The 21,803-nt window shown below is 54.9% G+C and overlaps 1 protein-coding gene across 16 annotated transcripts in view; it reads left to right on the forward strand.

Annotated features, from left to right (window-relative positions):
• TACC2 (transforming acidic coiled-coil containing protein 2) overlaps nt 1–21,510 on the forward strand; it is a 173,784-nt gene extending 152,274 nt beyond the window's left edge. For 13 of the 16 annotated variants that reach the window (XM_053668513.1, XM_053668508.1, XM_053668506.1 and 10 more), the window contains 8 exons: nt 84–173; nt 6,778–6,921; nt 7,341–7,417; nt 10,989–11,032; nt 16,223–16,383; nt 16,582–16,688; nt 17,040–17,160; nt 20,954–21,510. In XM_053668513.1, coding sequence (XP_053524488.1) covers nt 84–173; nt 6,778–6,921; nt 7,341–7,417; nt 10,989–11,032; nt 16,223–16,383; nt 16,582–16,688; nt 17,040–17,160; nt 20,954–21,019 — 810 coding nt within the window. In that variant the 3' untranslated portion in view covers nt 21,020–21,510. The remainder of the gene's footprint in view (nt 1–83; nt 174–6,777; nt 6,922–7,340; nt 7,418–10,988; nt 11,033–16,222; nt 16,384–16,581; nt 16,689–17,039; nt 17,161–20,953) is intronic. The other 3 variants (XM_053668514.1, XM_037164846.2, XM_037164848.2) reach the window with 1 other exon arrangement.
• Nucleotides 21,511–21,803: the final 293 nt, after the last annotated feature.

Consider the following 21,803-nt stretch of genomic DNA (forward strand, 5'->3'; position numbering starts at 1 on the left):
GATGTGGACACATTTACGTCCTGTCTTGGTGCATCTCCCCCGCGGCTCATGCCCCCCCCTCCCCCTGCCCCCCATCCCGGCAGGAGGAGTTAGAGTTTGCCATCATGCGGATAGAAGCGCTGAAGCTGGCCAGGCAGATCGCCCTGGCTTCCCGCAGCTGCCAGGACGCCAAGGTACTGGTTTGCTGCCGCTGCGCCCCGCCCCTCGAGAATGGTGCGTGGTCCAGACGCTTCTCCGCTAACCCTCGGCCTGGCCGGCATTGTTGTTGGTGTTTGACAGCGTCTAATTCTCCAAAAAGCTGAACGCGTAACTCTTGCCTAAATCCACACTGTGCACGTGTCTGAGACCCTATCTAACCCGGTACGAGGGACCCAGCAGAGACGGCAGAGCTGGTTGAATGACAGAGGAGCCGACGCACAGTCAGTGCGGTCACGGGGGTGGGAGTCAGCGTGAGAGTGAGAGGTCCCCCCCCCCACAGAGTGAGGTGAGAGGTCCAGCTGGCTCAGATGAGAACCAGCAGACCACAGCCACCCTGGAGGTCTCGTATTATTTCTAAAATTCGTTTCTTGTGGGAACAAAAATAATTTGCAACCTCTCCATTTTCTACAAGTTCCTATCTAGTTGTGCTGAGTCTGGGCTCTGGTTAATAGCGAATAGTAAGTGACAGCAGGACCATCCCGAGACGTCCGATGGCCCTTTGGCCAGGGTCAGAAGGACCACAGAAAAGCTGTCCTTTTCTGCGGAGGGCAGATGGCACATACTCAGGCTTCGGGCGCCACGCGGTCTACGCAGTTCTGCGCCCTCGCTCAGGAGCAGCCTCGGGCCGTGCATTGACGAGTGGCCGTGGCAGGCCATGCAGTGAGACCCTCTGCGTACCGGAGGGTGGCAGGCTGCTGGCGGTGCGCTGCGGTTTGCCAAAGCCCACTCTGCAGCAGCGCATGTTCTTGACGGGCATGCCGAAATGTTTTGCCTGGCTTCCAGGGGTGGGGTGTGTTTTTTTTAACGGTTTGAATGAGTTGCTGAAGGCATGAAGCGGCATGTGGTCCTGCAAGGCTGAGCCCACCCCGAGCTGGGTGGCCCCGGGATCCTGGTGTGTCAGACCAGAGCTGGACCCGGCCTGACCTGGTGGACCTCTCTGAGCCCCCGTTGCTCCATCCGTGAGATGAGGCTGACCACAGCCAGCCCACAGGTTGCTGTGAGCAGTGTAGGTGATGTGGAGAGCAGCACGATGCCTGGCACACAGTAGGTGTGCAATAAAGCAGAGCTGCTGCTATTAGCTAACCCTCACCTTTGCTTCTGTTACCTGATTAGACGCTCACAGTATCCCTCCTCAGCAGGTGGGTGGTCCCATGTTACGGCCGGGGAAGGGAGCCACGGAACCGGCCCGAGGCCTGGCAGTCCAGTTGGGGCGCCTTGCCCATCCACCCCAAGCAGCAGCTCCCCTGGCAGCGGGGTCCGAGGTCTCCCCCATCCCTCATCCTCACGCAGGATCAGGAGTTTGTCTGCTGCCTGTGCCATGAGCACCCACTTGTGGTTTCCCTGGAGCTGGGACGAGGGGGAGCAGAGGCACCTCTTAGTGAAAGAAGGTGGTCACCCTGGGTGTCCAGACTGGACACAGCGGAACACGGGACAGGGACAAGAGTATAGAAACAGATCACTGATATCCTTGTTCTTGTTGTCAACCCATAAACTTGGGTTTAATTCCCCTGCAAATGAGATCTTTAGAAAGCATTATGCGGTGAGTCTTTTCCCCCGTTAGATTTATTTCTTGATGTCCTTGGGTAGCAGCTTAAAGGCAGAATGAATTGCTTAGTTTGGTCATTACAAATACAGTATATTCCTGTTCCAGAGTTTGAGGCAAAATTGAGACTATTCCAATGAGTAGTTCAGACTGAGTACCGAATGTTCTGGGGTGCCTGGTACCCCTGCTGCCCCCACTCGAGGCCTCATGGGAGACGGCAGGCAGTCCGCAAACACCGGCCAGCAGCTGACTTCCGGCCAGTCACAGCCTGTTCTCACACCGCGTGTCCCGGTTTTGATCTAGAAGATACTGCGGTGTGAATGTACTGAGCGTGGGTGGCAGAGACGGCCCCAGCTACCTCCTCGTGTGTTTTAGAAGGGCGGGCTCAGGAAAACGTCCCAAGGGGGGAATGTCTGGGAGCAGAAGGAACATTTTTTTTCTGCTGTAGTAACTTGCACTGCTTTTGTAAGAAGCGTATTGGCTAGTGACCTTGGCCCAGGGAAAGTAGGTGCCATCTCCTGACCCACCCAAAGGTGAGAGCCCTTTACCTGAACCCTCTTACGTTCCTGGAGGTTTCTGGTCATGGGTGCTCGATGGCCCCTCCCTCCACTGGGAGTCGCCGACATAGGGACTCACGGCTGCTGTGGATCTGATTGGCTCTTTTTTCTGCCCATCTATTTCAGTGCAGGGGACATGGCCCGGTCTTCCTGGCAGTATGGTCTTACACCATTGACGATGCAGAAATGGGTTCCTTAATTCCTTGGAATGAAGGAATCACACTGCGGGGATGAAGAGGGGGGTGGTTTCTGGTTGTACCTCCAAGCAGCTTAAATTTACCTTTTCCTTTAGATGGGCAGCTGGTCCCACCAGCCTTGGGGGGCCACAGTGGGGTTCCTCCTGAGGGTCCAGGGAGTCCAAGGTGGCGCCTTAGTGCTGTCCATCCACGCGCTTCTGGTGGAACTGAGTTCAGTTTTGTCCTCCTGGGAGTAAATCTGACCGGGGTCGTGGCTGTGTGGTTTGGCTGCCCTGAGTTTAACACCAAACCGAGGAGATAAAACCTAAAAGTCCCATCTGCGTGGCTTTCCAAGGGGTACAGGGCGCACAGGGCAGAGAGTGGGGGGTGGGAGGGGTTTAATTTGTGTATTTAACAGATATTGGTGACAATCCCTAAAGCTATTGGCCCCTTTGGATGAAGGGGTGGAGACACAGAGAAGGAAGGGTGTACCTGGGTAATCCGGGAACGGGGATTTACGAGTGGCCAGTGTCTGCAGTGGAGGAGGTCCTAGAAAGTCCTCTTCCCTCGCAACAGACCGCACTGCAAGGGAAGAGATGGTGGGTCCCAGCTTCCCTGCCAGTTCTGAGGAGGTGTGGTCATCACCTGCAGCCCGTGTTGAGAAGGACCGAGGCCATGTGTTGACTCAGGAGTGTCCAGCAATGCCTGGTGGTGGCTCCCACAGGCGGGCCTTCCTCATTTTGTCAGAGTTGGATGGGGCAGCCCTGGGGTGAGGCCACTCTCCTGCCCAGCCGGGCGCCACGTGGCCTGAACACCCCCCAAGCACCGAGCCTGTGTCCACGCCCCATGCCCTTGGCCCAGCCTGTGTGGTCTCCCTGCCTGGCTTCTACTCCCCACCCCAGTGCCTTCCTCCCCTGCTGCTCGGCCAGCCTGGCTCCTGGGGACAGAGAGCCCGCCTCGGTCCCAGAGGTGGCAGCTTTTCTCTGAGGCTTGGCGCTTGGGAGTTGGCCACCTGAGTCCCGGTGAGAGACTGGCCCCTAGCCCCTGACTGCAAGGCTGGAAGGACCCCAGACGTGAGGTCTGCAGATCTGACCGGGTGGCCATGCACCCAGGGAGCACGATTTGAGGGCGTGGGTGAGGGGTTGGAAGTCGGTGCCACAGGCTCGTGCCCTCTGAGTCATGGCCATGTCACACGTTGATTTGTGATTCTAGTAGCTTTTTGGCTCCTCTAAAGTAACAAGTGGAGGATTATGTAAGAGAAACCAAGCTTAATGTAAATCCGATCTTAAACTATCAATGAGAGACAAACCTATTACTTTCGGCTAAAAACAGGTCTTGGTCATGAGAGAGAAGCAGGGTGTGTACCTTGAATTTCACTCCCAGGCAGATAACTCGGGTAGCAACTCCAGCGGCATCACCTGCTCCTTTACTGAAAACACCAGGTGGCCAAGATGAAGAGGGACACGGAGTGACTGCCGTGGGCAGTGACCTTTTGTGTTTCCTGAGAGAGTCCATTATTTTACTCCTTTTTCATTCCCTCCCTTGCTTTACAAAGGCGGCTTTGGGATCACTGATTCCTGCGTTGGTCAGATTTCGTTTCTGCCCAGCACGGCCAAGTGAGCTTTAATTCACTTTCGAGAGCTGGTTGGTTCGGGGTCAGAACTTGAATCTCGGTCTGGGGACCCTTGGCCAAATCGCTCCAGCCCTCCATTTTTTTTTTTTTCCATCTTTGGGAGGACCAGGATTTCCATTTTGAAATTTTAACTATTCTGGTTTTGTCCAAAAAACACATTATTTTACTTGAATAGTGACAGGAACCATTTTTGCTCCTCTTTGGAATTTTGTGTTTACGAGCTTCATCCACAAACACAGATGACGAGTCTTGATGTGGAGACATAATTTTCCACTTGCTTCCTGAGAAGTTTTGTTACATCCCGTCCTTGCGAGCAAGAAGGGTCGGAGACTGCTGGGTAGTCAAAGGTGTTTTATTGGCCAAAGTTCCAAAGTTTTACCTGCGCAGGGGCGAACTCTCGGGGTGCCTCCGGAGACACACGAGTGCCAAAATGGCTGCAAATGAGAGTCGCGCCGAACGCTTACCGACTAGGGTTCTTATAGAGGTGAGCAAGCAAGCAACTTCCAGAAGCAGAAGGTGGCAGCTGTTGGCTCAGGGGCTATACTAAGGTGCGTGATCTGACCAAGGACTGGTTACTAGAGCTCGTGGACAGCTCGTGATAGTATGGCTGATTGGCTCTTAAACCTCATGCTGTGGTTGTGGTCTTCTTACCACCCCCCCCCCCCACTGCTTGGCGTTCCAGGAGCTGACTTAACACAATCAGCTCTGTACCTCCTTTAAGTGCACCCTGTCCTTATGGTCGAGCGAGCAGCTAAAATTGAGAACAATCACTTCCTCGTTTCCCTGGCTCCTTCAGTTTCTCACAGGTAGAACTTTGAAAACACTTCAAACGGCAAAGATTCTTTCCCCAACATGGTCGGAAAGGCTCTGCCCCGGCCAGTGGCTTTTTTCTGGGGTGGCCACCCCACCTGCTCCTGAGGGCTGTGGACCCGTGCTCTGGTCCAGCGTCCTGTCCCAGGCTTCTCTAGGACCTGAGGCCGAAAAGCTCCCAGCGTCCCGTTTGAGACAGGAGCGTGTCTCTGGGGTCTGGTTGGACGAGGGCTGTGTGCTCCCCTCTCTGACCAGCCATCACCATTCGGGTCCCAGTGCCCAGGCCAGGCAGGGGCAGTGAGACCCTTCCCGGACGACCCAAACCATGTGTGGTTCACCGTGCATGCGCACGACTAACCGGCCCCAACCCGGGAACCTCCGGTCCTGTGCATTCAACTCCTGCCCGAGTTCTCTCGGCGTCTCAGGCTCACTTTCCCGGATTCCATGGTGGGGAGGTATGCCTGTTCTGGTGAGCCAAGAGAGAAATTCTGCTCAGGTGCCTTCCAGTGCACCCCCTTCCCAGTGCCTGCTGGTTCTTTAATCTTCCCTGCTGCCATTTATGAGTCCTCACCGTTCTTTCCCCAAATCGCTGTCTGTCTACCACATCGTGGTATTCTGTTCACTGTGCGCTTTTTCTCGGAAATTTCCTGAGGAAGAACCAGTCAGTCCACTGTGCTGCCAGACCACCGTCGCTTAGCATGGCATTGGACACTCGTAACCAGGGAGGAGGTTGGCCTTGGCAGCCACGACTGCCAGGAGGTTGATGAACAGGACCAAGAGGACGACGGGTCGGGTGCTCCTGGGGCCGTAGAACTAGGCTGACTCCCTGGCTGTGCTGGGTGAGGATGCTCCTAACATGGCGTTTCCAGTGTGTTGGCGATTGCTGAGTGTGTTGTGCGAAGGGCGGGGAAGGGAACCGCAGACCCCTCCTCTGTTGAGGGAAAGCAGTGACTACTGTTCACAGTCAATCCGGGGTCAGGTAGAAGGGGCGGGGAGTCACACTGCCTGTGCACGGCCTCATCCACAAATGTGGATCTTGTGCCTGATCCCGTTTTCAGTTTTCCTGCAACACAACAGGCCGAAGGCCACATAACTCCAGCTTGCGGAAGGCAGCACCGGCAGGCCTGGGACTCTGTGTGAAGCCTACCCCTTTCACACAGAGCTCACCGCACGCCCCGCCCCCGGGACTGGCGTGCGGACCGTCTTATAAAAATGATCGGCTCTGCCCTGGCTGGTGTGGCTCAGTGGATTGAGTGCTGGCCTGTGAACCAAAGGGTCGCTGGTTCGATTCCTGGTCAGCGCACATGCCTGGATTGCAGGCCGGGTCCCCAGTGGGGGCCACATGAGAGGCAACCACACATTGATGTTTCTCTTTCTCTTTCCCCCTTCTCTAAAAATAAATAAATAAAAATTTTAAGAAACGATCGGCTCTGCCGTTACTCGAGACTAGGCAAGTGCAGACTGGGATTCCACATCGCCCACATCAGGGTTTTATCTGGCAAGTGGAGCCTGCAGGAGAACATGACCTCGGTTCTCACGTGCTGAGCCTCTGAATGCCTCGGCGGCTGATAAATGGCAGCGATAGGCAGGCACCAGACATGCTCCACTCCGCGGGCGGGGCGCTGGGGAGGCCTCGCCATTAGCCCCTTTGTCCGTCTGCACAAGTGCAAAATGATCGATTTCCATCGATTGTGTCTGCCATCGCCCCATTCATTAGTCTTAGCATTTTCTCATACTTTGGATGTTCTCTGTTTCCAAACCATACAACTGACCCATTCATGAGGGGATGAATGCAATCCTCTTTGTCATACGATGGATGGTAACTTTTTTTTTTTTTTTAAATTAAAAACCATTCCACAGAGAGAAGCTGCTCACCCGACAGATGTCTCCATCTCCAAAACAGCCCTGTACTCCCGCATCGGGACCGCCGAGGTGGAAAAACCTGCAGGCCTCCTGTTCCAGCAGCCCGACCTGGACTCCGCCCTGCAGGTCGCCAGAGCAGAGGTATGTTGGCGCGCGTGTGCCCCGGGCAAGGCCATGGCCAGCTCTGGCTGCCTGGGGAAAAGCTGCTGTGTCTGCCACGTGTAAATAAATATATATGCCCACGTCCATCTTTGGACACTGACGTTCTCCTGTGACCACTGCTGGCACGGACGGGTGGCAAACTGTAGGTTTTGACCTTCTGGACACAGCTGTTTAACGAGTGATTATGGTCTCTAGTTGCTGCCCAGTGGGCATCGTGAAGGCCTGATATCCGGCTTGTTTCCCTCTCATGCTCCGTGAAGTGCTCTGAATGCAGTTACTACTCGATGTCGGAGATACTGACTCCACATTTGTTTACTGTCCCCTTGTCTCGGTCAGTCAATCACTCAGATCTTAATTCACTCACTGGGGGCCAACCTTTCTCTTCTCTCTGGAGCTAGATCCTAACCAAGGAGAGAGAGGTGTCCGAGTGGAAAGAAAAATATGAAGAAAGCCGGCGGGAAGTGATGGAGATGAGGTCAGTGTGGTGTTCAGGCCCCCACACCTATGGTCTGGTCACACGTGGGGCTGGTGTGGCCCGAGAATAGTGTCTTCGGTAGAAGCGACTTGTTCTTTATTACCAAGGTTCGCATTTTCACGAAAGTGTTGTTACTGTTCTCGTATGATTAAAATAACCATGTGCGTGGGTTAAATACAGCAATAAATGTACATACAGTGAAAAAACAAATCTCTTCCCGGCCAGCCTCCAGCTCCACACCCCTCAGGTATCTGCCGGGCACCATTTCTGGTGACTTCTTCCGAAAATGTTCCATTGCTGATGGCAAGTGTGCACACAGAGGCTCCTTTTTTCTTCAAAAGTGGAGATATCTGTTCTTCTACACTCCTTTGTAACTTAGCATGTCTTGGACAGTTTTGCTACATCTCAGCCTGTATTGCTCGATAGTCCTCATGTGGTTATAACATAATAAATTTCACTAGTCCCAGTGGGTAAACATTCAAGTTTTCTCCCAAATTTCATTCGAATGATTTATTTTCAGTTGCTGCTTTTGTAATAAATGTGTGATAGCTATCGTGTTAATATGCGTGTTGATACCATGTTAATAGTGCCTGCCACGTGCCATGAGTGGCCCAGGCTGCCCAGTCTCTGTTTCTGCCCTGGCCGTCCAGGACTGTCAGCTCTGCTTGACAGCAGAGGGCTCGGACAGATGAGGCGACTTGCCCCCCAGTCCTGGAGCTTCAGGGTAGAAGAACATGAATTTGAATTCACCTTTCGGACTCCAAAACCCAAACTCTTTCTGCCGCACCCATTAGCGGCCCAGCTCCCTTGTTCTCACTTCTGCTGCCCCGTCCCCTTTATTTCCTTCCTGCATTCCTCGTCGTCTTAGAAACCAAGAAACCGTCTTTGGGGCTAGCATTTGCCCTGGGATGTCCCGGCCAAGGAAGCACGGTGCACGTTTTCTCTGCTGCCTTCCTTCCTCTCAGGCTGGAAGGAAGACCCGAGAGGAAATCCTCTCTTGGGTTTTCCTCCAATTGTAGGGATTACAGCACCGTCCGTGTAACAAGGCAGGTCTGTGCTGCGCTGAAAATCCATGGTAGGTTTCCTTTCTCCTCAAAGTTGGGAATAAGGGAATGGGTGAATTTGCCGAAGAATTAGTACATTCATAGGGCATCTCACTGTGACAGCAGGTGTTAATTTATTATCAAAATCAGTTGCATATTAAGTAGCAAGTGAACTGGGTAATCCCATCCCCCGTTTCCTGGGTCAAGTACCATATTTTTCGGACTATAAAACACACGCCCCCACCCCCCAGTTTGGAAGGAATAATGGTTGTTAATGTTGCTGTTGAGTTCTGTTTACATTGACATTGGTGAAATATTATGTTAGTATGTTATTAAATATTTCACATTTTTGCTCCAAGATTTTTTCCCTATTTTCCTCCTCTAAAACCTGGGTGTGTCTTATGGTCCAAAAATACGGTAATATCTCCCTGAAAATTCTGTGAGTGTGTTCCTTGGGCCCAGGCTTTCAGGACCACTCCTGGAGGGCGGTGTGAATGGGCCCCTGTGGGCGTGTCCTTTTTACATCGCTTTCTTCTTCTTTTTGGGTTTTTGGTTTTAGGGGTTTTTTTGTGGGGGGGTTGGTGGGAGTTGTGGGGAGGGAACAGGTAGCTTTAGTTTTTCTGCCTGCACTGGAATGAAGCAGAGACTACAGGGAAGGCTGGAAGCTCCCCAACTCCTCTCATCTCCTGGGGGAGTTGTACCTACAGGTACCTCCTGGTGGGATGGGATTTCCCATGTCCCCCGCCGCCGGCGCAGCCGCACTGGTGTCCGGTGGCCCCAGTGCCAGCCCCGTCCCCCTCTGGACCCAGAGCAGGTGAAGTCGGGCCCTGCTTCCTCCCTGCTTCTGGGCCTGTGACTTGACTCTGCCTCACTTTCGTCATCTGTGAAAGGGGATAAATCCTGGTGCCTCGGGGCAAAAGCTGCCGAACCCAATGCCTGGGTTCGAATCCTGGCTCTGCCACTTGTAGGGCTGGGATCTCACAGAGGTTCCTGCAGGGAACAGAGGTTCCCGCTGTGCCTCAGCACCCCGACAGCAGTTCTGGGGGACAGGGAGGGCACGGCCTCCTGGGGCCACTGTGAGGATGAGGCAGAGATGCAGCACAGCTGAGCGGCATCAGGTCCCCGGTCCCCCAGCAGTTCTGAGAGGACACGTCGCTCACCTGCCGTGGGCCAACCTGTGTCCGCGGGGGTGATGGTTCCGAAGGTACAGCTGTGGACATCCATCACCAGTTTCTGGTTATGGGATGCAGAGAGGTGTCCTTCCATCACAGAAAACACAGCAGGCTTCTGGGTGGGGTGAGGAAGAACCCAAATGGGCTCCTGTCACGGTCACCCTTCCTGTATGGGTCTGCCCCGGGCAGAGACACCAGCCCAGGGGCCTTGGTCGAAAAGCCAGGGGCAGACCCCCAGCGGCCGCGAGACCTTTGCAGATGGCCCTCTGCTTTCCTTATCCCTTGTAACCTCATGTAATTCTCCACAGCCCTGAAATTCAGAATCAAGGCTCCTGCTCCCTGTGCTGGGGACTAAGCAGAGCCCCCAGGGCCTGTGACTGGCTAGTCTGAGTCACATGGCTGGGGGGAGGGTCAGCTGGAACCAGGCCACTGGGTCCGTGGGTGGTTAGCAGCTCCTGGTTCCCTGTGGAAAATAATTATTGGATAATGTAGGTGAAACCCCCAAGTCTTTTTCAAGAGGCTCCTTCTGGATGGTTGACTTGGGAGGAGGGGCTTCTTCACCCCCGGGTCCTCCCACCTGCAGGCAGCAGTGAGGTGGTCTTATGTGCAAGGGATCTTAGTGCTTTTCTGTAGCTTCTGTTTATCACTACTATCCAAGAAGTGCTACTCTTTCCTCCACCTGCCTCTCCCCACCAAACACGGGTGACTGAGAAATGGCCGTGGGCCTTGAGGAGCTTCCACTCCCATGCTATGATTCCTCCACTTGTGTTCTGTGAGATGCTGGAAGAAGAATCAGATAAAATGTTAGGGAGCTTGAAGGAGAAATCAGGGAAGGCTTCCTGGAAGAGAAAGCATTTGCATTGGGCCTTGAGAAACGAAGGAGACTGTGAAAGGTACAAGTAGAGAGGGGACGTGAACAACACAGGCAGAGGCATGGAGGTGAGAAAGTCCAGAGCAAACAAGAAATCATTCGTTCTCGTTGAACCACTGTGTTCATGAGATGGTGTGGCAGGAGGTGAGGCCAATGAGGGAGAGTGGGCCTGGGTTGTGGAAGGCTGGATGGTCAGCCTAAAGGTTTGGCTTTATTTTTTTCTTAGGTAGTGAGGGGACATTGACGGTTTTGCACAGGAAGTGGCATGTTCAGAGCTGTGCACTAGGAAAATGCACCTACCTGGGTGTGCAAGGAGAGGGCTGAGGTCGGGGGTGGCTCCGGGAGTATGAGCCACCCAGGACAGATAAGACTTGCCCTCTTGACCTGACATCAGTCGGGCTGTGGACGCCCGGCACGCGGGCCCTGCGGGAAGTTAAAGGCCATTCTGTTGTCATGGTCCCAACGCATTTTCACTTCTCTTACAGGAAAATAGTGGCCGAGTACGAGAAGACCATCGCGCAGATGATAGGTGGGTGCCGTGCCTGGCAGGGCTCAGGCCTGCCCTGAGGTTTCCAGGCTGTGGGAGGGCTTTGAAGATGGAGACGCGGACCGGGCTCCTCTTGGATTCCTGTTAGACCCTGCGGTCTGTGCCCCAGGGCGGAGAGCCAGGGCACTTCTGGGAAACGCCTGCTCGGATGTCCCTGGCGGCCACCTCAGTGGCCACCACTTGACCCAGCCAGGACTGCCCACCCACTGGGGAAAGGGATGGGGGCTGGTTCCTGGGATGTTTGGGGCCTGTTTTGCTCACTGGAGAAACTAGCAGTCAAATCCCCAAACCCTGAAGTAGTTTAGACGTAAGTGACAAAACACCCCACTTGGCCCGTACACACCGTCTAGGACAAGGACGGTGGAGCTGTGGCTGTCCAGCCGCGCCCCTGCTTCCCCTGCAGCGTGGCAGCGTGGCAGCCACTGCCGCCAGATCACTTTGGCCTGCAGGGAAACAGCGCCTCAGTGACAAATTCGACGCATCTGATCCTTCACTTTAAAAAAAAAAAAAATGAGTGAGAAAAAGATCTTGCAAAAGTTCTTAAGCCCAAGTTTTAACACTAATGATCACTTTTCAAAAAGGATGTTAGGACTCCAGAGGGGGAGTTTTTGTTTATCTGTCTATTCATTTGCTTGGCTCCACGATACTCGTTTCTTAAAGACCCTTCCTCCCAAGGACACACGGAGTAAAAACGCCAGCTCCCGCAGACCACAGCTTCTGTGGTCCAAGTTCGACTCTACTAGCAGATGACCCTCTGTCTCAAATGTTGGGGTGTGTGTCATGCCACCCCGCCAGCTTCCCCCAAGATTCACGGGAGAGTAGCCTTGGGAACGATGAGGAGGCTGCCAGTTGAGTGCTTCCCGTTCAAAGGAGCTTTAGTTTTGATTTATTATAATAAAGGCCATTTTTCCTCGAGCTCGGCAGGGAAGCCCGTTCGGGGTTCGTATGAATCAGCGGCGTGGCGCCTGTTTTCTATCAAGTCAAACCTCTTTATTAAATTGGTAGAAGAATTTATGAATACGTATGGATGAGATAAAAAAACAAAACTCTTAGCATCGAAAATGCCGATGAAAGTGGCTGGGATGAAGGATTTATGTCTTCTAATACACGGCGTTTGGCAAGCCTGACACAGCCTCCGGCCCCCTGGAGTCTGGGTATGTGAACACGCCACTCAGACCGACAGAGGCTTGTCTGGAAGCACCCGTCTGTGCCCCAGAGTCATCCATTTCTGTTTTTCTCTTGGCGATGACGTTTAGGCCAATATTGAACTTGGAGTAAGAGGCCTGGAGCTGTTGCTGCCGGGAGGGGCTGCCCTGAGCCATCATCTCTATCGCTTGGCTGGCAGTTTTGACATAAGACATTCCCTCTTGAAAACCCAAAGAGTAAAAATCTCTGGAGTGGCGTCGATGGCCTGTCCTTGAGGTGACGAGACGAGTCAGCTCTGATACTTTCCAGACAGCACATCGGCAGGCAAGAGTAGTTAGAACAGCGATTTCTGTTCTAGGTGATCTGAGGAGTGACCAAACCCCGATCCCAGGGATTATGGCCACGCCCAGCCCTGTTCCCCCCAGTAACTCTCTCCCTCCCCCTGCCCAAAAGAGCTGGGATGTTTGGCCCAGGGTTCGTTTCTTCAACAGCCATGAGCTCACCCCTTTGGAGCACTTTCTCTGGGTGGGTGGGTCTCGCTGTGTGCCAATTCCTCATTCCCTGGCCTCTCGCATCTCTTACCTGTCCCTCCATCATTCCCTTTTCCAGAGCTGACCTCACCAGAAAGGTGGCATATCTGTGGTTGTCCTCTGTCCATCACTGCCACAGGTCACTGATCAGGGCCACCGTCGATGTTGAGGTCCTTGTGTCCTTGTAGAAGACTGAGGATGTGGGCTGAGGCACGGCTGGGACTCACCGTGGCCGTGGGCGAGCCACGAGTCTCTCCCTGAGGGGAGGCCACACAGTGTCTCATCAGGATTCCGTATTTGTCTTCTTGTTTGAGTTCGTTCACCTAACCAGCGTTCCTTGAGGCAGGGGGAACTCTGGCCCAGAGAGCTTGGCCATTTGGGACCAGGGGGAATAGAACATCATGTTGAAGTTAATACCAGTGTCCACCCACCTGCACTAGCCCCTCCTGGCTCTGTGTCTTTGGTTTAACCGTCACAGACACGCCACACCAGCGTGACGTCTGCCTGCCATCATTGTCCCTTCTCATCCCATGTTCCTAAAGAGAACGCCTTCAGTTCGAATACTGAGCATGGAGAACTCAGAACAGAAAGACCCCGTGCTTCCCGCGTTGCAGGCGGTCGCTTTCGGGTTTTTTTCTGCTTTCCTAACAACTGCCCTGATTATCTGTTTTGCTTCCATTTTCCGTTGCTTCTTCCCCTTCGCTTGCAAAACAAACAGGCAAGCCCGGTAAGTAAATGCTTTTCATCTAATTTGACACCCGCCCTTTGCAACCTTTGTTTGTTCGTTTGCTTTTCTGTTTTTGTTACTTTCGATTTTTGTGCGTTGGCTGTATCCCTATGTGGTTCAATCATGTTTTTCCTGAAAACATCAGAAAAATCTCCAGGGGCATCCTTGGTTGTTAAGTCTGGAGCCTCTTGGGTTTGGGGCTGATTTCCTGTAATTGACACAAAGATTTGTGAAGCCTTCTCCACTCCTGGCCTCCTCTGTCTCCCTGGGGTTTGGAAATTCTATTTTTACCAGGGTGGTGTGGGGAGGGGAGGAAGCCTGAGGCAGACCGAGTCTAGTCTCGATCCAGGAAATCAGAGGGACCCTGTTTGATAAATGGCTTCTTTGCAAGCCAAGTGAAATGTATACATGATCTCACGCCGGCCCAGAGCATGCTTTGTGCAGCGGGCTGAGAACTGGGGAAGCGGCTCAGCTTCAAAGAATGAGAAGCATTCGGCTCCTGGCGGATGGGTGAAATGCCCTCTCTTTCTGGCGCCACCGTGCAGCAAGGCAGGCAGCTGGAAGTTCTGTTCTTGCCCTGAGTGAAGCTCCGCCTTGATGGGTGGGTCACTGTGACCTGACCTCACGCCAGCTCCTTGCTGCCAATGATGCCATTGATGAGGGGCCACCGAACCCAGTTCTGACTGTGTGTTGGAGGCCTTGTATGCATTTTCTGGTTTACTCTTCCCCCGAATGCCATGAGACCAGGGCTGGGATCCCTGTTTCCAGGAAGGAGGCTGATACAGAGGTTCGACACCCCGCCCCGGGTCACATCAGAGCCAGGCCTTGAGCGTGGACCCCAAACTCTGGCACTGGGTTCTGCCTGCCCCCGTCCCTGTGGTGGGGGTTAGGGTCAGAGGGGTCATCAGCATCCCCTGGGCCCGTCGTTCTCCCAGCGTACTCCACACACCTGGGAACACAGGTGTTCTCAGCCCTCCCCCAGACCTACTGAACCTGGACCCACCAGGCCGGGAGAAGGGCTGCACCAGCCTGCATTTGAACAAGGCCCCCCTGATGGGGACCCCTGCTCAGGTCGGAGGACTCCTTCTTTGGGAAATGAGACCCTAGGACCCTGACGGGCGGGACTTTTGAGCAAGTCCGTGGCAGGACTAGAGCTGTGCCGCTGTTCCACACTCTGCCTGCCACACACATGACTGTGCCAACCGTGGGTCTGTTGGGAATCGGAGGGAAGAGAGCCCGAAGCAGCGCCTCCCCGCCGTGGGGGAGCTGCTTCCTTCCAGGCCTGTCGTTCAGGGGCCTGTGCACATGTGTGCGTCCAAGCACGGCTGTGGGGGCGGGCCTGACTCTGCAGCTGCCACAGTGGCCCAGAGACGTAGCCTCTCCGACCCCATTCACCTGCTGTGAGTGGAGGTTAGAAGCCTGCCCGGGGCTGTGACCAGGCGTCACACATTCGCCCACTGCGAGGGGGTGTGTTCACTCGTGCTGTGAGCCAGGCACTGCCCTAGGCCCTGGGACGGAGCAGTGGGCCAAACCAACTCAGGGTCCTCCAGCAGACACGCACGTGGGCACACTCATGCACGCGTGTGTGATGTGAGGAGGAGGAGTGGCCACTGCTGGGAAGAGAATCCAGGACGAGAGTAGAGAGGGGGCATTTCCCACAGGCGTCCAGAGAAGGGCCTCTGGGGAGGTGACCTGGGATCAGAGACCTGAGCGAGGACAGGGCCCTGGCAGCGCTGCGGCCCGTGTTCCTGCAGAGGACAGCAGCCCTGCGCCCTGGGGGCAGGGAGGACAGGGGCCAAGGGCCTAGTGTCTGGGGAAGGAGCGAGGCTGTGTTCCCCGGCCAGGGGTGGAGGGGAGGCCCCAGGGGGTGCTCAGTAGGAGGGAGGAGCTCAGTCTGGCACTGGGTGCTGGCGTGGGAGCATGCGGAGGCCATCCCCGACAGCAGGCAGACCGCCCCAGGTGACCTGGGCCCAGAGGGACAGGTCTGAGTGGGGGCCGTCACCAAAGCAGACCGGTCATGACAAATGGATCCCCGCCCACCCGGACCAGCACTGGGTCAGCAGACAGCTAGCGAGCACCGTGCGCCCCGGCAGCTGTGTTGTGCGTGGTCAGAGAAGGCCTTTCGCACGAGTCTGGGGCAGGTTTCTGCAATGTCTGTGCAGAATGGTAGTTCGTGGTGGCCCGGAAACGTGGGGTGGGGGGCAGGGCGGTCCCATTCACCAGGACCAGCCACTCGGAACTGGGCCAGAACTTAATTCTTATGTACGTAACTGAGAGACTCATTTGACAGAAGTGGCTCCATGGGATGTTTCAAGGGTGAAGAAGACTTTCTTTTCTCAGTGACCATCTCTTGACCTTGACACTACTTAGGAAGGCCAGCCCCTCTCAGCCCAGACGACAGGACCTTGTCCCTTTGCCCAACACAAAACCCAGCGGCAATGTTTTCTTTTCACCCGTGGGTCTGTTTGTTTGCCGTCAACCACCACGTGGAGCCGCTGGGGTCTCCAGTGTAGTCGATTTTTATGGGGCTGCACTGGTCAGGACACAGAACGATGGCTAATGTCCACCCCACCTACTACTGCACAGGCCCAGGCCTGGGATGCGGGGGCCATGGGGGGTTCATTCCCTTAGATGCAGAGCCTAGGTGGGCTCAAGGGACAGGCCTGTCCCCAGTCTGAGGGGCACACAGGTCAGGCTGAGGCCTTGCTGGCCCAAGACCGGGCTCAAATTCCGCGGGCTCCATGGCCTTGTGCCTGTGTCTCCCGCCAGAGGACGAGCAGAGGGAGAAGTCGGTCTCCCATCAGGCGGTCCAGCAGCTGGTTCTGGAGAAGGAGCAGGCCCTGGCTGACCTGAACTCCGTGGAGAAGTCTCTGGCGGACCTCTTCAGGAGGTACGAGAAGATGAAAGAGGTCCTGGAGGGCTTCCGCAAGGTGCGTCTGTGTCGGGGACATGTGGGTGGGAGAGGCGGGCCCGGCAGGGGGACAGCCAGGCTTCTGGAAGGCCATCCCCGCAGGCTGGGGGGTCAGACTTGGCCATCTGGGTTACACCCTCACCACAGGGTTCCTGGGGTGCCCAGCAGCCCTCGGCATTTCTCCTGTGGGCCCCATCCTTGTCCTCTGTTGTGTCAGAATGAGGAGGTGCTGAAGAAGTGTGCGCAGGAGTACCTGTCCCGAGTGAAGAAGGAGGAGCAGAGGTACCAGGCCCTGAAGGTGCACGCGGAGGAGAAGCTGGACAGGTAACAGCCTGCGCTGCTCCCGGGCTGGCCGGCAGCCCCGACGGTACCCCTGGCGTGGGCCTGGGGACCGTGTGCATTTTTTCGGTACAGTTCAGTGTGGTTCGGGATAGGACTGCGCTCAGGTCAGGTGCATTTTGGTCAGTGGAGACTGCATGTTGTCATTTCCGTGGCACCCACTCAAAGCACCTCGGCATCGTGAGGCTGGGCTTCAGGATGGGGGTCCTGGTGGGTGCCTGTGCTGGGTCTTCGTTGGTGGGGGCTGGAGCCAGGCCGTGCCCCCTGCCCTGAAGGCGGGAGGTGTCTACACGGGAGGGTGATGACTTCTGAGTCCCCCGCCCCCCATTCCCACAGGGCCAACGCCGAGATCGCCCAGGTGCGGGGCAAGGCCCAGCAGGAGCAGGCTGCCTACCAGGCCAGCCTGCGGAAGGAGCAGCTGCGGGTGGACGCCCTGGAGAGGACGCTGGAGCAGAAGGTAGGGGCGGGGGGCGGTGGCCTCCACGCAGACAGGCTGGCCAGACCTGCAGGCGGACCGAGGCTGGGCTCGCGCTGCGGTGCTCCCAGGGCGCGCTGGGGCTCCAGGGGTAAATCCCTGCTGTCTCCAGGAAGAGCCAGCCTCGCCCGCCCTCAGACTGGCCTCTTTCCTGCTTTTCTGGGAATAGGTCTCCGCTTGGGTGTTTGTTGCTGGTTTTCATTCCTTTTCAACAAATTCATTTAGCTGTCAAATAGTTAAGCACCTATGTTGTACTTTAACCACTGCACTTACTGGTGAGTGGATGGTACCCACCAGGGACACTCCAGGATAGTGGGTAGTTGCAGGAAATGGACTGTGTCCTCTTATTTGCCTGGATGGTGTGGGGGGGGATCCTCCTGAGGCCCCCCAGCTTGGCCCCAGGCTCCCTGATTTCCAATCTAGTGTCCAGTCAACGGCACCCACCCTCTATGGGAGTCTCAGGGAGAAGCCTCTTTTGCCCAGGAGTGCCATCAGTCTGAGTGGCGGGGGTGGCAGGCCCCCTCCTTGGGTGTGTTTCCAGATGCGCAGCCTGATTCTACTTGGTTTACTGAGCTGTCGGTCGCGTGTTCTGGAGCTGGTCCCCAGAGGGCCCGGGCGCCTGAGCTGGCCACACTCCTTATGCACCAGGACCTGCTGGGCAGTGCTGGAGGGGGGGGGGTCCTTTGTCAGCAGGTGGCATCAGGAGCCCAGCACGTCTCCCAAATGGCCTCTGCCAATCCAGCAGCACCCAGCTGCCCTCGGATTGGCCCCCCTCCTGACCCCACACCCAGCAAGATCCCAGTGGCGCTGGCTGAGGTCCCCAGGGGGGTCTGGGCCCGGCAACACTGATCTCTGCAGTGGCAGGTACTACCTGTCACTTCAGCTGCGTGACGTCAGAAAAAGCCCTGAGACTTGGGAGACTCAGGTCCTCGCCCCACCAGGGCCATCTGCGAGGGCCCCGGGCAAGCCTCGCACTGCACCTCGGTGCCTAGGTTTGTAATATTGGAGGGTTAAACCGGAAGACCTGGGAAACGCCCTCCAGCCCTGAGAATTCTACGGCTCCATGGACTGAACGAAGCTCCCTCAGGTCCAAGTTCGACAGCATCCCAGCCTCCAGTTGCCTCGGTGCCCCATGGTGCAGCTCGGTCTCAGTCACCCACGAGTCAAATGGCTAGAAACTCGTGTCCCCAGGTCACTTTCCTTCATTCCTTTTCCTCTTGGGATGAAAAAGACAGATGGCCATTGGGAAGTTTAGTGTTATAGAACTGTATTTTTTTAAAGATTTTATTTGTTTATTTTTAGAGGGAGGGGAAAGGATGGAGGAAAAGAGGGAGAGAATCATCAATGTGTGGTTGCCTCTTGAGCTCCCCCTGACCAGGGACCTGGGCTGCACCCCACGCATGTGCCCTGACTGGGAATCGAACCGGTAACCCTCTGGTTCTCAGGCCAGCACTCCATCCACTGAGCCACACCAGCCAGGGCTAGAATTGTATTTTTCCCAAAGAAAAGAAAGCCCAGACTGTGTTCAACCACCTCTATTTTGCAGGCTCTGATCATTGACCTTTGCAGTTACCATGGAGACAAGCAATACGGTCAGAACCGCGCACTGCCAGCCCTTGTTCACTCGGTACTTACTGAAAATCACTGCAGTTTTAGTGCTGAGCGGCCGTCTGTTTTTATTCTTTGACTGTCGATAATCCACTTCTGGCACTCTTGGTGACTTTTGAAAAGGGGAATATTTCTGTAAATTAAAGACCACGTTCTCCAGCCATTTGGGGCGTGAAGGCAGTTGTGTGGCACATGCTTCTGGCTGAGAAATGCAGCAAAAACGGTGGCGATCATTCCCTCCTGCTTCCGTCCGGATTTGACGGTGTTGCCATTGCAACACATTGGGGCCGTTCAGGTGAATGGCGGCGAAACGGGAACCAGGACGGCGGCTTGCGAGGCGCCTGGCCTGTTCCGACTGTACGGTTGCAAAATGAAAGTGACGCTGAGTTTCCTGGCAAACCACGGCGGACGGTGGACTGCCTGGGACTGGATGACAGGAAAGATGCGAATGTATCTGGAAACGTAATTTTGTCTCGAATGGACACTCAGGAAGAATGAGTGAATCCCACGGGCTCTTCCCTGAAGGACAGCGTGACACAGAGGAGAGTCTGTTTGCTTTTGTTGCTTTAAAGATGCCGACGCGTGATTCCCCTGGGGAAGTTCTGTGCCCAGTGGGGACCGTGGCAGGTTTTCGCCAGTGAGCCGAGCTTCGAGATGGGGCAGTTTGCTTGGCGTCGGGCTGATGGTGCCAGGTGCTGCGTGGTGACTCCAGGAATTGAGAGCTAGGGGGTCTCCCGGCCACGAGACGTTACGTGTAATGAGTGCAATAGCAACGCCAGGGAGGAGCCAGGCCTCGTGAACGTGCGTGCCGTGCTCACCTCCTCCGACCAGAATGAGGCCCCACCTCTCTGAGCCTCAGCCTCCTTGCTCAACAGTGGGGGTGGCTGTGGCTTCCATGAAGGGACTGTGGCAAGAACTGAGTGAGACCACAGTGCCCGGGGTGTGTTTAGCATGGTGACCAGCACCTGCCAAGGGCCCCAGTAAAATGCAAAGTCACCATTAGCAGCCCCAGCCTCGGCTGTGGTGGCTGTAGTAGTGATTTCTGGCGTTGTGGTTTGTGTGGCCTTCCATGCAGAGCCCCCTGTCTTCCGACGAGTGTCTCAGAGCTGTAAACTCTCAAAGGGAGGTCAGCTGAGGGGGTGCTGCAGGCGGGCTCTCTCCCTGCAGGGGACTGGCCACAGGATGGGCGAGGACTGGCTGTCTCCTCCACGAAGGAGGCCCGATTCTCCCCGGGCACCGGCACAGGGATGAGTGGCCCCAGGGGCCCAGCCCAGGAGTGTGGGACACAGGGCTCCGGGCTGGAACGTGTCTCCAGAGGTTCCAAGTTTCCAAGGACGGGCCTCAGTACAGCCTTGGGACAGGCTGTGGCTGAGACTTAGCTTCCAGGGGACCTGGAAGAAAAGCTGGCTGCGAAATGTGCCCGTGATACTGGTCCCCTTAGAGAAGGCCATTTGAGGTCTATTCAGCCACACTGGCATCCGGTCAGCATCTAGCCCATCTGGGAGCTAAGCCCCTCCTGCTGCGGGGGGTGTCGTCCTGCTGGATCCCCCTTCTTAGAGGTTGTCGGGTCATTGGTGCGAGATCAGCATGCGGTTGGTTCCCCTTGACAGGGGGTTAGAGGGCGGGACAGGCGTGGTGTGAGGGACACCCGAGCCCTCTGCACCTGCCTCTGCCTCTCTCCCTTGGGTCACAGCACCGTCTCATTTGGCATCGAATAATGCCCACGATCCCCATTTGTGTAGACTCGCTTAACCCCTCCTGGCGGCATTTCTCAAAAAAGCCACCCAGAGCTCGCTCAGCCCATCCTTCTGTGTCCACATCCTTCAGAGGCAAGTAAAGGGAAGAAAACCGATACTAGTTAGATCTTCACTGTGTGGGTCACTGTGCTAGGGACAGTTTACATTTCTGACCTCAGATCTCAGAGAGACAGCTGGTGTCATCTGTTTTAGAGATAAGGAAACAAGGCTCAGAGAAGTTGAGTAACTTGCCCAAGGTCACACACAGCTAGAGCTGGGATGTAGATAGATAATTTGTCTGAAAGTCGTTTCTCAGGGTGACCAAGAGGCCTAAAGGACCTTATGCCCCTAAAAATCCAATGACCATTCTGATTGGCTTGACTTTAAACAACCAGGAGATTTCAGCAATCTTTTTTTGTCTTCACTTGCAGAATAAAGAGATAGAAGAACTCACCAAGATTTGTGATGAACTGATTGCCAAAATGGGGAAAAGCTAACTTTGAACCAAATGTTCGGACTTGACCGTTGCGTGCAATATGACCGTCGGCACACTGCTGTCCTTCAGTCCCATGGGCAGGTTCTGTTCTCACTTGTTCATGTGCACTACTGGGTTCCCTTTCTAAATAACGGTGATTTGATTGTATGCAGTGCTAAGGAGACTATCAGAAGTTCTTGCTATTGGTTTGCATTTTTTCTGGTATAAATTCATAGCAAGTTGACCTCAGAGTTCCTGTATCAGGGAGACTGTCTGATTCTCTAATAAAACACACATCGCTGACCTTGGCCTTGCCCTCTGTACATGAGTTCCCGGGGTGAGCGGCTTTTGGATTTAATATGAACACGTACAGCTTGCACGGGGACTCTTGCCTTAAGGAGTGTAAACTTGATCTGCATTTGCTGATTTGTTTTAAAAAAAAAAGGAAAGAAAATGCATGTCTCAAATGAAATTCTCTATTGTAAATAAATTTTTTTCTTTGGATCTTGGCAATCCGTGTGGCTATGATTTATTTTCCGGGAAGGGCTGAGGCATTTCTCATCTTTGTTCAGTCCTGTCAGCCTTCCCTCTTCTCCGTCTGGACTCACGACTCTGTCCGTAGACTTAAAGAACATTTCCTTTCTTATCAGGGCTGCCTGGGTAAGAGAAACCCATGAGAAGTATTGACTTGCTACTTGAATAATTCAGTGCATGTACCGAATTAGCTTGGATTTTGTTTTTACAAAGTCTTTTTGACCTTAGGGGGCAGGACCACTTCCCTTTATTGGCTCAGGGGAGCGGTGGTC

This window comes from Artibeus jamaicensis, unplaced genomic scaffold (assembly GCF_021234435.1).
Source record: "Artibeus jamaicensis isolate MK-2021 breed Jamaican fruit bat unplaced genomic scaffold, CSHL_Jam_final contig_490, whole genome shotgun sequence".
NCBI classification, from domain to species: Eukaryota; Metazoa; Chordata; class Mammalia; order Chiroptera; family Phyllostomidae; genus Artibeus; species Artibeus jamaicensis.